The sequence below is a fragment of the Leuciscus leuciscus genome (assembly GCF_965113295.1).
Source record: "Leuciscus leuciscus genome assembly, chromosome: 10".
Taxonomy (NCBI): domain Eukaryota; kingdom Metazoa; phylum Chordata; class Actinopteri; order Cypriniformes; family Leuciscidae; genus Leuciscus; species Leuciscus leuciscus.
The window spans coordinates 32440314-32459073 of record NC_138734.1 but is presented as its reverse complement, the minus strand read 5'-3'; the positions used below and the strand labels follow the sequence as shown (position 1 = coordinate 32459073).

General features: G+C 37.8%; 1 protein-coding gene across 5 annotated transcripts in view; it reads right to left on the bottom strand.

The window, feature by feature from the left end:
- Positions 1-18760, bottom strand: part of cdh13 (cadherin 13, H-cadherin (heart)) — a 417024-nt gene that overhangs the window by 74458 nt on the left and 323806 nt on the right. For all 5 annotated transcript variants that reach the window (XM_082181942.1, XM_082181939.1, XM_082181940.1 and 2 more), the window contains exons 12-13: positions 10332-10565; positions 9223-9441 (exon numbers count right to left, since the gene is read on the bottom strand). In XM_082181942.1, coding sequence (XP_082038068.1) covers positions 9223-9441; positions 10332-10565 — 453 coding nt within the window. The remainder of the gene's footprint in view (positions 1-9222; positions 9442-10331; positions 10566-18760) is intronic.

Sequence of the window (18760 nt, the reverse complement as noted above, 5' to 3'; positions counted from 1 at the left end):
AACACAAACAAACGGTTACTTTAATGTATGATTCTTCTTCTTGTCCCATTTTCAGCAATTAAATGTCTTTCACACCATATGGGAAATAAATCCAGAACCTTAATTTCACTCTATTTATTTTTGGTTATGATTAATAACTAAAAAAGGAAATAAAGATTTAAGTTTGAAAATTTCTATATAGCCTAATTAGGGACCAGTTTTCTAAACAACAATTCTTATCACTCACCGTCTGTTTCATGTAGCGATCCGGATGGGACTATCTCCGTGTTTATATCAGTGGTGGGAGTGTGTGTTTTTTTTTAGATGTGAGCATTACAGAAGCTCATCTGCTGTGCTTTTGAATTTATTATGTATTGGTATAATTTGAATTCATTTTAAAAATCCTTTTTAAGTAAACTTCACAAGTTTATAGAAATGGATGTTTATAATAAACAAGTGAGCTAAGAAATCTAGACAAGTATCTTACTCTTACATGATTAAAATATTAAAATGGGCAGTATTTGCAGTTTCTCCATTTATTACATTTACATTTACATTTATGCATTTGGCAGACGCTTTTATCCAAAGCGACTTACATTGCATTATCCTATACATTTATACATAGGTATTAATTTTATAATTATTTTTTTTCGTCAGATACTGAGAAAAACATAGACTTGGCAGATTTGGACTGGATTAAAATTTAATCCAAAGTACGTCTGTGAAACACGGATTTCTCTAACGCTTTAAAGGTACACTATGTAACTTTTTTGTGTTTAAAATTTCAATGCATCATCAATCGTTCTTCCAAAATATTTTCACCTATTATAAGTGTTTATATTTTAGATCAGTCGAGATGGTTTTCTCAGGAAATTGTGAACATAGGTCACTTCCCTGTGTGTCTCATCATCTCTGTAAATAGAGAAAAGTTGCTCCGGCTACTTTGACGCATGTGGGAGTGGCATGGATAAGTTGTCACAACAACCGTGAAAAGTTGACATAGACCACGCTATATCTCGAACATCTGGGGAATCACTTGTTTAAAAAAACAAAACAAAAAACAAAAAAAAACGAGGAAATTAGTCTGCTGGCAAAAAGAGAACACGATATAGTTCACAATAAAATGACGAGAACTGAGGGATTTAAAATGTTGTAAAAACAATGTGGAGATGCATTTTTATTACTCAATGAGTAAGGCATTTTATTGAACAGATAAACTGTCATATGTAGCTCTCTAACAGAGTTCATTGTAAAGCATTATCTATTGTGAAGGGCCATTCATTACAGGCTGTGCTAGAAATGTACTTTTAATTAAGTACCGTGTCTATTAATTGGGAATAGCTACAGTAACATCTTCAGCTAGTGAGCTTGAAATCCTTTCCATCTAAACTGGTTACATCTCTTAAGCCTAGTATTGAATGTTTTATGAGCAGTAGGATAACCATATTCATCCGCACAATCACGCAGTGCCGAAGCACAGCCAAAACAATGTTCTTCCATAAAATGCATGCTTTTTGTTTTTTAACCGCTAGAGGGCCAAAAGATAAATAAGCTGCTTTTCCACTGTCAGACCAAAAGGTTCTAAGAACAGTAAGGAACGGTTCCAGTTGTATTTAAACTTGATACTGGTACGGCACGACACGAATACAAAACCGTTCTCGGCCCGGATTTCTCAGCACGGTTGGCTAGCAGTAGAACTCATGTAGTGACACTTGGTCACTTGTCTGTTGCCCAGCTACTAGTTTCTCTGTAGCTGGCTAAATGCAATATTTGAGCGACGTAAACACAATTTGATAATAATTAAAAGAAATATCTGATCATCCTCCATATCAATCACTATTTACATCTCATATCGCCTGTAAACTCTTGCGTTACCAGGGCAATGACGAACACATTTGTATTACATTCCAAAGAAGTCTGTTATCAGCTCCACAGTGGAAAATGAAACCATATCCGCACCAGCTGGGCCAGATCGGCACGGAATGGAACGGTCAAGCAATGAGAACGGTTTTCCCCCTATGGTGGAAAAGTGGATATAGTGTTCCTTTAAGTACTTTTTGGCTTCAAATCAAAGATTGTAATTGTTATATACCTCATAGCAGGTTGGTTTGGTTCATGGCTTATAACTATTTAACGAATATAATTTGCCTATGGGAAAAATGAATGGGAAAAAGTCTTCGGTAACAAAGGCCACTGAAAAAAGTATACAGGTTTGTTGCACTCTATTGCATATTACAATCTCTCTCACTCTCTGTCTCTCCCTCTGTTGGTATTTGGGTCTACAACTTTTCTAACTATAATTTTACCTAAAACTTTAACACTAGTCTGGTATTTCCTCAGGAAACACTGTTATAGAGAAATAGAAGAAATCACACTCACACTTGGGACAAAACTAGCTAGCGAGCCAGTGTTTTTAACCTGGAGGTCCATGAAGGTAAGCACAGGAGCTCAGTGGAGAAGACAAACAATTTACAAACAGACAATGTTCCATTTAAAAAGCTGAATGAAACGGAATTAAAAGAATTTGAATTAATATTAACTGTTGTAGATTTACAATTATCACCATATGGGAAGGTGACAGATCTATGTGCCTTTTTATCTTTAAGATCAAAGGTTAAAATGTATATGCATCCATAAGCTACATATAGATAATGTATAGAATTTATTTCATCTTTAACCATTTTAATCATCTTTTTGCCTTCACTAGCTAATTTTAAAAGGTAATTTCTCCCCAAAATATCTTGTATATTTTTTTATCTTCCAAACCTTTGCATTCCACAGATGAAAATGACAAAATTGTAATTTTCATCTCTTTAAATGGTCCTGAGGAAATTAATTATAAAATAGTAATTATCAAATTGATGTTTTGCAGGTGTCAGGCCTCAGAGAGCTGTCACACTGCAGTACATCATCAACTTATCATGTATTTAATGTCAACTACCTATAAACAAATGGAATGGCACAAACTAATGAACTACATGACAGTAATTCACGTGTGTGTGTGAGTACGTTTCTCCTGTAGAGGAGACAGATGAAGCGAGTTCTGTCTAATCTTTTGGCCATTTCTCTCTTGCAGAGCTCCATCACTGAGCTTCTGGGCTTATCTGCCTGTTCTCACCACTCTCTCTCTCAGCGGGGGTCAGGGTTCATTAAGGTGATAAGGAAATTGAAGTCAGACACTCTCTCCCTCCCACTCGATCAGTGTGCGACATGGGCATGGCCCATCCTCGACTGTGTCTTCCTGCGCGACAGTGAAACGCATCCTTACAGGAGTCATTAGTGTGCGTGTAGTGCAGTTTTGAGACCAGCATGCACCAGCTTTGTGTCATGTCACACAAGATATAAACATGTGCACACACTTTCAGACTGCCTGTTTCAATGCATCACTGCCAGAATGTGGAACACACACACGTATGCATTCATAATTTACAGTGGGGTCTAAACATCTGAGACTACTAGTGAAAATGCTTCTATTTTTGCATTCTTCCTCATTAAATACAAAACAATGAATTGCAATTTATATGATCAGCATAATTTGACTGAAAAGTTTAAAATCTATTTTAAAATAGAAATTATTGTTGCTTTAATGAGCAGCACTTAAGCTCCGCAAGCTCCAGTTTGTGTAAAAACCTGATGATAATGTTCTCCAGCATGATTTGAGATGATTCGAAGAGAATCTTGTGAATCAACTGAGGAAATATATGAGCTTGTGTACAAAAGAGTTTAGATGATCTATATTACCAATTTATCTATTGGATTAGTAGCCTAGAAATAGTGAAGACTTATCCCATATTTCCAATGTGTTCTCAGACTTTTGAATCACGCTGTATGTTAAAACCAGAATATGTAGTTACAATTCTGAATATTAATATAGAATATTATATCAGAAAATATCTGTGTGTATATATATACAGTGAGGAAAATAAGTATTTGAACACCCTGCTATTTTGCAAGTTCTCCCACTTGGAAATCATGGAGGGGTCTGAAATTGTCATCGTAGGTGCATGTCCACTGTGAGAGACATAATAAAAAAAAAATAAAAAAAATCCAGAAATCACAATATATGTTTTTTTAACTATTTATTTGTATGATACAGCTGCAAATAAGTATTTGAACACCTGTCTATCAGCTAGAATTCTGACCCTCAAAGACCTGTTAGTCTGCCTTTAAAATGTCCACCTCCACTCCATTTATTATCCTAAATTAGATGCACCTGTTTGAGGTCGTTAGCTGCATAAAGACCGTAGGATCATTGAGACCCCACGAGGTGAGATCTTGCATGGAGCCCCAGTCCGAGGGAGATTGACAGTCATGTTTAGCTTCTTCCATTTTCTAATGATTGCTCCAACAGCGGACCTTTTTTCACCAAGCTGCTTGGCAATTTCCCCGTAGCCCTTTCCAGCCTTGTGGAGGTGTACAATTTTGTCTCTACTGTCTTTGGACAGCTCTTTGGTCTTGGCCATGTTAGTAGTTGGATTCTTACTGATTGTATGGGGTGGACAGGTGTCTTTATGCAGCTAACGACCTCAAACAGGTGCATCTAATTTAGGATAATAAATGGAGTGGAGGTGGACATTTTAAAGGCAGACTAAGGCTATGTTCACACTTAGCGTCTTTTTTCAAACTGCCAGCGTCTGTTCTACATTATAACCCTATGGAGTAAACCGTTTTTTCAAAAAAGTCCTGAGCGCTTTTTTAGACGCCACCGCCGGCGTCTTTTTCTGCAGCTCAGAGCGTCTTTTTAAGTTGAAAAAAGTTCAACTTTTCTGAAAAGAACGCCCTACGTCAAGCGCCTTTTTGACAGCTGACCAATGACAAGCGAGTAGCGAGACCTGTCGTTTCCATAACAACAAGAACAACTGTCTGTCGTGCACCCACAAACGTCTTTGTGAACCGACATTCTCCTCCCCGGTAACTTCAAAAGCCAACGCAAGAGCCAACTTTCTCTTTCTCGACATTTTTTGCATCACACAGCACTAGGCTACTGTTCCAGCTCTTGTTATAGCGACAAAAGACGCGCTCGGCTGCTATTTGTAACCGAACGCTACCAGCGTTTTTTTTTGCTAAAAAAACGCCGTTGTCAACTTTTTCTTGTCAAAAAAGACGCTAAGTGTGAACATAGCCTAACAGGTCTTTGAGGGTCAGAATTCTAGCTGATAGACAGGTGTTCAAATACTTATTTGCAGCTGTATCATACAAATTAATAGTTAAAAACTCATATATTGTGATTTCTGGATTTTTTTTTTTTAGATTATGTCTCTCACAGTGGACATGCACCTACGATGACAATTTCAGACCCCTCCATGATTTCCAAGTGGGAGAACTTGCAAAATAGCAGGGTGTTCAAATACTTATTTTCCTCACTGTACATATATATATATATATATATATATATATATATATATATATATATATATATATGTATATATAGGCAAGGCAAGGCAAACGTTTTTTGCTGTTCTTTTGAACTTTCTATTCATCATAGCATCATGAAATAAAAATGTAAAAAACTATTTTCAACATTGATAATCATAAATGTTTCTTGAGCATCAAATCATCATATTAGAATGATTTCTGAAGGATCATGTGACACTGAAGACACTGAGTAATGATGCTGAAAATTCAGCTTTGATCACCGGAATAAATTACACTTTACTATACAGTATATTCACATACTGTAGAAAACAGCTGTTTTAATATCACAATATTACTGTTTTTGTTTGTATTTTTAATCAAATAAATGCAGCCTTGGTGAGCAGAAGATACTTCTTTTAAAAACATAAAAAATCTTACTGATCTAAAACTTTTGACCGATAGTGTATATACATATACAATTTTAATTTTTTTCCCCAGGAACACCTCCAAAACCACTTTGGGTAAACCAGCATGGCATAATAGAGTGGATGTTAATGTCGGCCAGTAGCCTGGCTAACGTCAGACCACTTTCTCTTTGAGACGTGGTCTGGGAACCACATGTTCATTTTCTCGTATTTGAGGCGTGGTTTACGAATGCCCAGAGCCGTTTATTGGGCGCTACAAATGTCTATCAAATGCGCCTGTACGTAGCTCATAGCCAATCGTTTCAATTATACCAGATGACGTATGTAGAGCGACAGATATTCAACGAAGAAGACGACGATGGGTCAGAGATTTATGTGTAACGTTACACCAGAGTCCTGCACGGGTCCGATTTTGTAAATCCGCACCCGCCCGTACCCGCAGTGCTTAAAACCGCACCCGACCCGTTTTCCGACAGCAGCACTAATTAAAATCTGCACCCGACCCGCTTAAAATAGAACCGACACCCGACCCGCACCCGAAATAAAATCAGTTTAGACTATCACATTATAGACACACTTACAAAAATGTTTATTGCCAGGTCATACAGAAGTTATTACACGACAATTAACACAAGGACAACTTCAGCCAAAGCTGTCAAAAGGCCGGTACATGAAGAACATGACTAACGTTACCACAAAACTGAGTAGCCTTATAACATTTTACCAATCGAACAGTCGCGGCTACAACACTAGCTATATGCCACGCAATTTCGTCTAGCCTACATCTGACCATTTTGGGTTCAAACACGCCCTGCACACCACACATACTTAACAGTGTTAAATATGAAAAATACCGTTCGATAGAACTGCTTTGTTACCACAGTTTCTGCGTGCTTCCTCAGGGATGAAGTTCCACATTTGCGGCTATCCAACACGAAAATGTTTGCAGCAAAGCCTTTCACAATATTTTCTTCAGATAACTCCAAATTTCTCCCACACACTGGACTTGATTTTTGATGACGTATTGTCGACAACTTTACAATCTCCACTAGCTATTCTTTTCTTCAACTCCTCAGCATCCATCTCGACGACTGCAAGCAGATCGCGCGCGCGGTTATGATGAATTTTTAAAAGTGAAAGTAGCCTAGGTAACGTTATAGATCCTGGGAGGGCGTGGCGCGTCGGCACAAATAAACTGATGTGGATTTAAAATTATTTTATCAACTTGAAATACAGGCATATTTTTGTAGATGTGTCCCTAAAAATATGCATATATTTTTACGTCTGTCATGTTGGATCCATAGATATAAACAAACTGCTTCGGTGTGTCGCATAGATGTCGTCATCGTCTTGCTGCTCCCTCCCCGTTCTGTGATTGGTTCCCTAGCTGAAAATCTGGTCCATGGAATCCATGCTGACTAGCAGCGTGAATAAAATCGCGCTGCGCTCAAGGCAGCATGGGGAAACCCAGGCTAGTCGGCCAGGGCAGTAGCAAATAATCCCATCATTTCAGTCTATTAACAGTCACAAATTAAACATTCACAATGACTGTTAGCAGAGCTACTGCGGAAAAAACAAACAGAAAATGATGCATAAAACAGTCAAATGGACCCATACGATGGATATGAAAGGGCAAAAAGACGCAAAGACAATGCTAAAATGGAAATTCACTAAGAAGAATTGCGTCCACTATAGGCAAAGGTAATTTAAATTATTTGCACCTTTCATTCACGTATGTCTGTATATATGCTTGATTATAATTCTCCATCATTTGATCAGTTGTTGTCAGTCAGGTATTCGATGAAAAACTGAGACCATGATTAACATAAAATCCATAGAAAACCTACAATAAGCCGAACATAAATAATACAATTATAATAAATAGCATCTTTAGTACCCGATTAACCTAAATTAAATTGAATAAGATGTGGGTTTTTCTCTGATATTCAGCACAAGAAAAGGGTATAATTTTAGTGAATTCACCCCAAATGTTAATTTGCAGGATATTAAGACAAAATCGAAGGGAAAAAATGGGTATCTGAATGTAGAGAGAAAACACAAATAAGAAAGTGACTGGGGGAGAGAGAAACTGTGGAGAAGAACTGCCTTCCAGGTTTAATGCAGATCTGGAGACATTGGCATCACGACTTCTATTCAAACCAGGGCTTGGGCGAGGAACCTAGCAATAGAAATCCTCAGAGCATGATGTCTCTTCTGAAAAGATTTATTTTTCCTCTGTTTTCTATTTTAGAATGGCTGTATAGAGTTCCATTATGTTCCAGCCCCTCTAAAGGAGTGAATTATTTATGTTATTGCCGGGAGAAAGAGTCACCAGGGGACTGTGTGCAGGTTTGGATGGGAGATTAACTATAGGACAAACATATATTACACAACGACACACACATACACACACCGAGAAGCTTAAGACCTGCTGTAAAGCAACCTTTAATTTGTGCATATTACTTCAAATGCTTCTATGTCTCTCTAGTGGCTGTAATAGTGGCCCTATATGCTGTAAATCTAGCCAGATATGGATCAACTCTTAATGCAGTTCCATGCTTTACCACAGTAAATAGATACGGGGTCACTGAAGACACTCAGGAAGAGAAGCCAATTTCCTGTCAAACTGTAAAGCAAGGTATACAGGGTGTTCATTATCAACATCGAAACTGAGCTAAAGTAGCAACACAAAAATGCTGGAAAACTTCTAAAAAGGTAGGTACCTTGCCAAAAAAAAAGTAAAATAAATAAATTGTTTTACAGTAAACACTATGTGTGTGTAAATCTGAATATAGTTATAAGCCCAAATATATAAATACAATACATGAACGTAAATCGGATTACATATTTAGTAAAAAGTTTAAATAGTCATAACTATGAATATATGAATGAGAATTGTGTTATTTAACCATTTTCTGTTTTGCCCTTCATTTTAAATGTGTTTGTGTTTGTGTGTGTGTTTGTGTGTGTGTGTGCGAAGGTGCGAGAGCAGATTGGTGTTTAGCCCTTCGAGAATATGGTCCATAAACAAACTGAATGAATGGGAGTGATTCTGCAAGCAGCTTGTAAACTGGACTCTACTAATACCTGAATCCAAAGAGGTTTAAAAAATCTAGGTTTAAAAGCCCAGAGAGTCCTGCAAATGAAGTCAGCAGTTCAGATGTACCGCTTCTGCACAGAATGGACGAGGTTCCAAGTTCAAGGATTAAGAGAGTTTTGTACATAATAAACTCTGCAGAGTTCTGACTTTCCATATGGCCTATTTTATTTATTTATTTTACTGTCAGGCAGAATCGTGGCTCTGGAACACTTGCAATATTTATTTGCACTTTATTAGAAACCATGAAATATGCAGCATCTATCAAACTTTAAAACTCCACATTTAAGCAAATCACCTAGAATTTCCAGCAATTTGATAAGAGGGATCATGTGTGTGTGAGTGTGTGTCGTGTAGGACACTTACAGAGCATGGAGAGCAGAACCAGGCCGAGCAGAAGCAAGAGGTTTGTTTGTACCGAGGCGGCACGGCTGCAGTCCATTCTGTTCTTCTTACAGGTGCACACCTGAACTTTCAGTTCTGTGTTGTTGGATATGGGAGGGACGCCAGAGTCGGTCAGAACCAGCGGCAGGTTGTAGTTGGCCTTTTTAAGACTGTGCAGCAACATGATCTGGGAGTGAGTGTCTAAAAAAACATCAGAAAACAATTTAATATACCGTTCTGGCCACTTTACATGTCAGACAGACTGAATCTTCCTCTCTAAATAGGCAGAATAAACTACAAAAGGTTTGGGTACAGACTATAAGCCACCTAATCTCAAATAACCTCTTGTTCTTTCTCTGGATAACATCATCTGCCACTGATTCTCTTCTCAAACAGCTGACAGAAGTCTGGAGATTCGCATGCCTTTCTATATTTGAGTGTGTTCTCTCAGGAGAGATGGGTAATCGAGAGTCTGCTAAGATAAACCACAAATACACTCAGCTATTTGGTCAGAGTGATCTCTAATGGTACACACACTGTCTGTGACAATAAAGTGATCCTTTTCCATCTCAGCAGCATGTGGTCCATTTGACCCTGGTGAAAACACCACAATTTTTAGCTTTGTACTGGCTGGTTAGTGCTGGTTTGGTGCTAGTATAGCTGGTAGACTACCACAATAATGCTATTCACTAAAGGGATGCCAGTTTTCAGGACTGTTATGATCTCAGTCAATTCTTCCAAAATTTCAAGTTGATTTAAAGTGGCACTCCATTACTATTTTCAAAAATGTTCATGATTAATTGTCATTACAATGTTTGCAGAGAAAGTAATTCATTTATTGAACATTAAAATATAGTAATTTATGCCTGTATATGCAGTGTTTTCACAGTCTAATTTCATTATTACTAAATGCATTTGTGCTGAAATTGATTAATCAACAAAAAAAATCAATTATGCTTAACTATATTAAGGTAAACTATTCTTTTAGTAAGAGCACCTTGTATACTTCCTCAAACAGGCCTCAGAAATAGCCGGGATGTGTTTAAACGTGGGTGCGTGCCTGTTTCTGTCCCATCTGAGAATTAGCTTACCATTGATCCTGGAGATCTTCCATGTTTTCTCTAGTCCTGGCTGTTTGCCAAGCTCAATCTTGAAAGGATCTGTATTAGGATGAATGTCATTGTCTTGTCCCCCGATCACCACCACATTTATGTCTTTAGCGTCCTCGCACACGCGGGCCACGGAGGGGAAGACGTAGGGAGCGTTGTCGTTCTCGTCCTCCAGAGTGATTATCAGTGTACCTGTGCCAGTGGCGGGTGGATTACCTAGTGAGACAAAAGGTAGAGTTAAACAGAATATGCAACAAAAAAAGTAGGGCAGGACCAGTGCTATTTTAATATTATTTAGATAATATTCTAGTATTTATTATTATTTCGAATAAGCTTATTTTTTATATTTTTAGTTTTCATTTTAATTTAAGTTGTAATAATTTTGTTAGCCTATGTGTTTTTGTAATTTTTATTAGGTTTTTGTTTGCCATTTAGTTTTACTTAATTTTTATTTTAGCAAGTTTAGTACTTCATCCTACACTTTATTTCAGTTATTTGCCAAAGGTATCATTTCTTATTTTAGTTGAATTTTTTTTAATTAAAGTTATTTTATGGAAGTTTCTGCCTCAGATAAAAAAAAAAAAAAAAAAAATCTCCTTAGAATTGTACTATTCCTTACCCCAAACATTTACCTTTAACTTTAATCCCACATTTATCTTTTTTTATTTGATATTCTGAAAAAAAAAAAACAAGCTTCCATAAAAAGCAGCAGTATTAAAGGGATAGTTTGGCCAAAAATGATATTAAACCCATGATTTACTCACCCTCAAGCCGTTCGAGATGCATATGTCAATAATTTTTCAGACGAACACATTTTCAGTTATTTTAGAAAATGTCTTAGATCTTTCAGTGGTTATAATGTCAAGTTATGGGGTCCACCTCCTTCAAGTCCCAAAAATGTGCATGCATCCTTCAAAAAAAAAATCCATCCGGCTCCAGGGGGATAAACGAAGGCCTTCTGAGGGTAATCCGTGCGGTTTTGTCGTAAAAATATACATATTTAAAACTTTAGAAATGAAAATAACTGGCTTCCGGCAACGGTCGACGCGCGTTCACGGGAGATGGATGCCGGCGTATGACGTAGGACGGAGTGTAGGAAGCGTTGTGACGTAGAACGTCATCGCTGTACTCCGGTTCAAACAGATAGGGCTGGGCCAAAAACTCAATATCCTCTTCTCTAATATCAAAATCCTCCGACATTTTCTTTTAAATACACATTTTTTAAATCGCGGAAATCCTGAGTGGAGTTTTGTTTTGCTCTGCTCTCTGGCTGCGCTGTTGCGTTCGTTCTACTTCACAACGCTTCCTACGCTACGTCATAAGCCGGCATCCATCTCCCGTGAACGCACGTCGACCGTTGCCGGAAGCCAGTTATTTTCATTTATAAAGTTTTAAGTATATTTTTACAACAAAACCGCACGGATTACCCTCAAAAAGCCTTCGTTTATCCCTGTGGAGCCGGATGGATTACTTTTGTGAAGGATGCAGGCACATTTTTGGGACTTGAAGGAGGTGGACCCCATAACTTGACATTATAACCACTGAAAGATCTAAGACATTTTCTAAAATAACTGAAAATGTGTTCGTCTGAAAAATGATTGACATATGCATCTTGAACGGCTTGAGGGTGAGTAAATCATGGGTTTAATATTATTTTTGGCCGAACTATCCCTTTAAGAAAATAAAAAGGGTCAATTTTGATGCTCGCAATCACATAAAAGTTCTTCTCCAGTCTAAAGCTTTCTGGCTTTATAGGCCAAATCAATTGTTCTCTTTTAAATGCATATGAGGTTTGCAGTTAACGCTAATCCCTGCGATCAAAGCACCGGCATCTCACTGTTACTGTAAAGCAAAATGAGTTAAAGACTTTTTACAAAAGGTCAGACAGGATGCAGAATCACAGACATCAGCAATCAATGTATATACAGAAAGAAAAAATAACACCAAATCAAAACATTCAGTTTCTGACTTGGAGTAACAGCAATTATCTTGATTTGAAAGAAACCTTGTTTTGTATCAGATTGCACTTCATTGAATATTGCACAGGAGAAAACAGCTTAAAAAAATTCTGCTTCTGAGAGATTAGCAGTTATTGCAGGACTGCATAATTATAAACAGCCCTGGAGGTCACTCGCAATTAACATCCGATGACAGGATCAGTAATTACAGAATGATTTTGTCCTCGTGTTCCCAGGAACACTCAGGCCTCAAAGGGAAGAAGAAAAGGCACAGTGTCAAAACATGGGAGAATGTAATGTCTCGCCAAAAAAAAAAGAAATCAGGTTTGTTCCAATTGCGTCTCTAAAGTACACCTGCAGAACAGCGTTTAGAGGCAGAACAATGACGTCCTTGCCATGTTTTATTGATTTTCTGCTCAAAAGGATTGCCAAGTACATAACAAGACGTTTCACAAGACGAAAAGAAACGCATATCCATGGACAAAAGCAAACTCTCTCGTCTAACACCATAAAAGCGGCAGACTTCTCACTATACTTCACAGAAGAAAACACGTCCCGCCATGAGCGATAACAGTGATCTGATTCATAAGTAATGAACTCTTTAAAAATTTAGACGTGGCTTGTGTGTGCATTCGTAAATATATCCATTGCTTCACTTTCAAGACCAGTGAACAAACCAATGATTGAAAGATGGCAAAGGTCAAGGCAAGTATTACATAAATACCACCAGCTGGTTTGGTATATGCTACAGTGACTGGATATAGATTAGATTCATGTTCATAACCACCGCTATTGACCGCTTTCTGACCTAAACAGCTAAAAGCACAAGATATGGATCATATAAAAATCCCAGATGCATGCAGGGGCGACTCTAGAATATTCAGGGGAGCTTGGGCACCCTTCCAGAGCATGAGCTGATGTGGTTCAGAGTAATATTTCTGTCCTCAAGTGTAAGAGGTTGCGAGCTGGAATCTTCCTCAACCACTTTTTATAAATAAACATGAAAATAGCCTCCGTTTGTCTGTAGATCAGTCACGGTGACGTATCTGGTAGCATGTTATTGTGTTATTCCACTGGAACGGAGAGCGTTCGGATGAGAGATCATATCTGTGACTCATATAGACACCAAAATGCATTCATATTTAATGCACCACACTGTTATCTGCCCAAGTGAGGTTTATACATAAAGGCAAATGCAATAAAGGTTGCATTAAGATATTGCACAAAAACACACTATAGTTTATATTAATATATTTTGCCTTTCTCTCTCACATTTTGATTGATGTTATAAAAATGCAACTGAATAGATGAAAAGCAAACAATTTCAACCTTTCTGAAAGCTAGCAGCAATATGAAACATTATTGCATCACGATTAGTTTTGGTCTGGTGAAGACAAACCGTCCACATACTGCCACTGACCTCCAATTTATTTGCTCCCCAAAGATTATGGAAGTATTTTAGCTTTGCACAAGGGAATTATTGTGCATATTGAGACTGTAAGTCTTCTTTCCTTCTATCATCATCATCATCACTCGGTTATGCACTAGAAGGGTGCGCCCGCTGGGAAGAGGAGCGTGGCTGGGACTTTCATTAGCCGCAGTTGCATCTGTGTCTCGTCAATGCTGACAAAAATAAATTGACTTACACATCTGTCATTCAGGGAAACTGGGAGTCTAGGTGGCCCAGTATGTGACAATAATGCTGAAGACAACCTGAAACTTCCTGTACACTGAATAATTTGGTGCAGAAAAAAATTTGCAGTCTCAAATGGAATTAATAAATAGTATTTTCTTGTAAAACATACTCCAATAATCTTTGGGAAATCATTTTTACAGTGTAGTATGAGTAGCCTACTTCTGTCTCTGGACATTGGTCTCCTATTCACTCCCTATATTGGCACTCAATGATTCTGGATAAATTGAGAATCACAATTCTTTTTTTTCTTTTTTTAATAAATACAGTATCACAATTCTCCAATGATTCTGAATAGACAATTAAAATAAATAACAAGCAATTTACTAGAGGTTCTGACTAACGGTTAGTTGCTGCAGTCTATTTAAAGGCCCACTGAAGTGCTTTGGAACGCGCGGCTTTGTATGATTCGTTGACGTGATTTCCACTGAAACAGGAAGCTAAGGCGGGACATACTGAATGGCTCCTCCCCCTTTTCAAATAGCCAATAGCGTTTAGTTTACCTCACAGACTGCAATTCGTACTTGACAGCACCATGGAAGCGAATCCGAGCGCTAATGATACGTTGAATTCAATTGTAGAGGTGTGAATAAATTCTAGTCATTTCATTTTCACGTACATTTGGAAAATGGAATAAAACTCAAGTGTTTGAGCAACCGAATACACATCTCCAACCCATATTGCCCCGTGACGTGTCAACGCCAGTCGCTTTGGCCAGGTGGTATTTATAACATAGGAGGGGGGATGCGTTAGATTCTAGAGAGCATTTGATTGGACAGAAGATGTGATGAGAAGCTGAAGTCCGCGGTGATGTCATAAAAATCCGTGATCCATTTTAGCGGAAGTGAGAGACTGTAAGTTTTGAATGCTTATATCTCCTAAATGCTAATTTTGTCATTGTTTTGGAACACACCAACTTATTCATAACCTTAAGGCTAACATATTCATACTACAAGCTAAAAACACGTACATTCTGTATGAATCAGTGTTTCTGAACGAATTTCTTGAATGAATGATTGAATGACAAATACATTTTCAACAGCCACCAACTGGTGTAACGATGTAATTGATGCAATCTTTATTTAAAGCAGTTACTGGTGGTTAAAGTTACTTTCAAATGGCTACCATAGGTATCATTTTTATATCCGAAAACTTTATCCAAGTACTTCTGTGATAATTTGAATTATTGTAAGACAAGACCCCCCTCTTCTTTTAAAATGCTTTAATGTTTATTGTTCTTTCATAAAAATAAATGTTACTTTTTAGTCTTTTGTATCTAGTGCAATGACATTCATACATTTTAAAATGCGAGCAAATATTAACAAATAATTAAAGCTGCAAGCAGCGATGAAAGGGCCCTCGCACCCGTGCCATCGTCACTCGTTGGCTTTAGGAAGACAGAGCATGGTTGGGCAATGTGCATTTAAGGAGGTATACAGTATATAGTAGTTGCTAGCATGTTTAGTATGTTTTTAGCATGCTTAGTACACAATAGGTATGTGGTTAGTACTGCATTACTGTGTTAACCAGTTCAGTTTCTGTTGGCAGTAGGTGGGGTTATATATCTGAATATTGCTTTGTAGATGTGTTCAGTGCAGGACTTTTATCAAGTATGTGAAGTTTGGGGCAGATTGGATATTGTATGTTTGAGTTACAGCAAATTCATATTTAATTGTAGTAATAGTATGGTTTAGTACTTATAGTGTTTACTAGTATGTTTTAGCATGTTTCTAGTATGTTGGTAGGATGTTAAGCACCTACTGGCATTTTTTTTTATATGTTATTAGGAGTCCACAACAGTGTTTAACATGTCACTTCCTGTTGCCAGCAGGTGGCGCATTGACTGTAACTGAATATGAGCATGGTCATGTGTCCAGGACAGAACGCTTATCAAAAGTGTGAAGTTTGGCGCAGATTGGACATTGCCTTCTTGAGTAACAACAACATCCTGTTTCATTGAATTAACATGCTTTAGCACTTAGCTAAGTTTTGCTAGCATGTTTTAACATGTTTCTAGCATGTTTAGAAGTCAATGGCATTTTTAACATGTTGCTAGAACGGCATCAACGTGTTAAACATGACACTTCCTGTTACCAGTAGGTGGCGCTATTACTATAACTGAATATTCTCATGTAGATGTGTTCAGGCCATGACTCTTATCAAACGTGTGACGTTTGGGGCAGACTGGACATTCCGTGCCTGTGTTTCAGCAAATTCCTATTTAATTGCAGTATTAGCATGCTTAAGCACTAAGCTAAGTGTTTGCTAGCATGTTTTAACATGTTTCTAGTATGTTGTTAGCATGTTTAGCACATGCTGGAACTTTTTTATATGTTATTAGGAGTCCACAACAGTGTTTAACATGTCACTTCCTGTTGCCAGCAGGTGGCGCTATGACTGTAACTGAATATGAGCATGGTCATGTGTCCAGGACAGAACGCTTATCAAAAGTGTGAAGTTTGGCGCAGATTGGACATTGCCTTCTTGAGTAACAACAACATCCTGTTTCATTGAATTAGCATGCTTTAGCACTTAGCTAAGTATTGCTAGCATGTTTTAACATGTTTCTAGCATGTTTAGAAGTCAATGGCATTTTTAACATGTTGCTAGAATGGCATCAACGTGTTAAACATGACACTTCCTGTTACCAGTAGGTGGCGCTATTACTATAACTGAATATTCTCATGTAGATGTGTTCAGGACAGAACGATTATCAAAAGTGTGAAGTTTGGGGCAGATTGGACATTCCATGCCTGAGTTACAGCAAATTCCTATTTAATTGCAAAAATAGCATGCTTTAGCACTTAGCTAAGAGTTTGCTAGCATGTTTTAGCATGCTTCTAGTATGTTGTTAGCATGTTTAGCACTTGCTGGCACTTTTTTATATGTTATTAGGAGTCCATAACAGTGTTAAACATGTCACTTCCTGTTGCCAGCAGGTGGCGCTATGACTATAACTGAATATGAGCATGGTCATGTGTTCAGGACAGAACGCTTATCAAACGTGTGAAGTTCGGGGCAGATTGGACATTCCATGCCTGAGTTACAGCAACTTCCTGTTTCATGGCGAAACATCGAAATTTGTCAGGCCGCCGAGGACCCGCCCTTCGACGAAAACTCAAGATCTTCGCAATTTAACGTCGCAAAGGCCTTAAGATTACACTCACCAAATTTGAAGATGATCAGATTAAAACTGTAGGAGGAGTTCGTTAAAGTACGAGGCATGAAAATGGCAAAAACTGCACAAAAATCTGAGAGGAAGTTCAAAATGGCTGACTTCCTGTTGTGTTTAGGGCTATGCTCCAAGAGACTTTTTTGTAGGTATTAGGTGATTACATGTATGTACCGAATTTCGTGCACGTACGTGGAACGTTGCGGGAGGCGCACTCCGTTGAACTTTTATAGGTGGCGCTATCGAGCCATTTTGCCCCGTCCAATTCTGAAACCTATATCAGATGTAAATTTTCGCCAGTTCTGACGCGTGTGCAAAGTTTTGTGAGTTTTCGAGCATGTTTAGGCCCTCAAAAATGCAATTAAATGCGGAGAAGAATAATAATAATAAACAGAGCAATTCCAAGAGGGTCCTCACACCATCGGTGCTCGGGCCCTAATAAAATAAACAATAAAAGGTATGGAGCAACTAGAACAAAGTTCTTCAAATCTGCTCCTAGAAAATACATCATGATGTTAAATCATATCAGTCAGGCTTTATGAAGCTTTCCTATGTGTGCTGTGGGACTCAGAGGACATATATGCATGATGAGGGAATGAAAAAATCCTCCCCATTTACACACGATTGCTGTACGTGCTTAGAAAACATTAACGTTATTTGTCTTCACTGAGAAAAAAACACATTTCCTCGCTTGATCGCTCTAGTTTTTACCATCTTCATCAGTATCATCATCATAATCATCTTCAGCAGTGCTAAGAGCTCCCTCCTCCTCTAACTCACATTGAAGGCCTATTACACACATTTAGATGCACCATAAAAGTGTTCTAGAAATGAGCAGTAGCGCAGTTTATCACTTAATAACTTTCATCTTATAAACCGGCGACCCCTGTAACATCAGTATTGATTAAGGTAAACGTGAGCTGAAATATACAGCAGACTTCATGAATAGTTGAGCACACACCGCTTTGTTTAACATGCAGCATTGACATAAAAGATATTCATGAGACAAGGATAAGAAAGAGTTGTTTGCATAAATATGTCTATTACATATGCAGCATGTAATGGGACTGGATGTTTCGGATGCTGTCTTCTTTCCCATCCATAATGAGAGTGATTTATTTTCCCCTTTGTCATGGTGCACTGATATATATAGGCTCATATCTTGTCTGACTTTGCTGAGATCCAATTCCCTCTTCTCTAAACTTCTTCCTAATGCATCGCTAAACATTGTTGATATGGAAGAGATCGTTTTTCAGCCTCAGCAGTTCGTGAGCAGATTCACAATCAAATACAAAACTGTTCTTTGTCTTTCCTCTCTGCATTATAAAACACTTTTTAATTTTTTCTATAGCTGTGAAAACTGTTCCAATATTATATGGCTAGGAAAAAACAATGAAACACAACAACAACAACAACAAAAAATCATTCATTCATATTTAACATTCATATTTAACCAGTGATGCCTATATAAACTGTATATAAACTAAAAACTGTAAACCTGTGAAAGTCCACAGAGACAGAAAGCAGCCATTGCTGAAGAAACACCCAGAAAAAATATCTGAAATCTACCATCCTTGTTTAGGTAAAG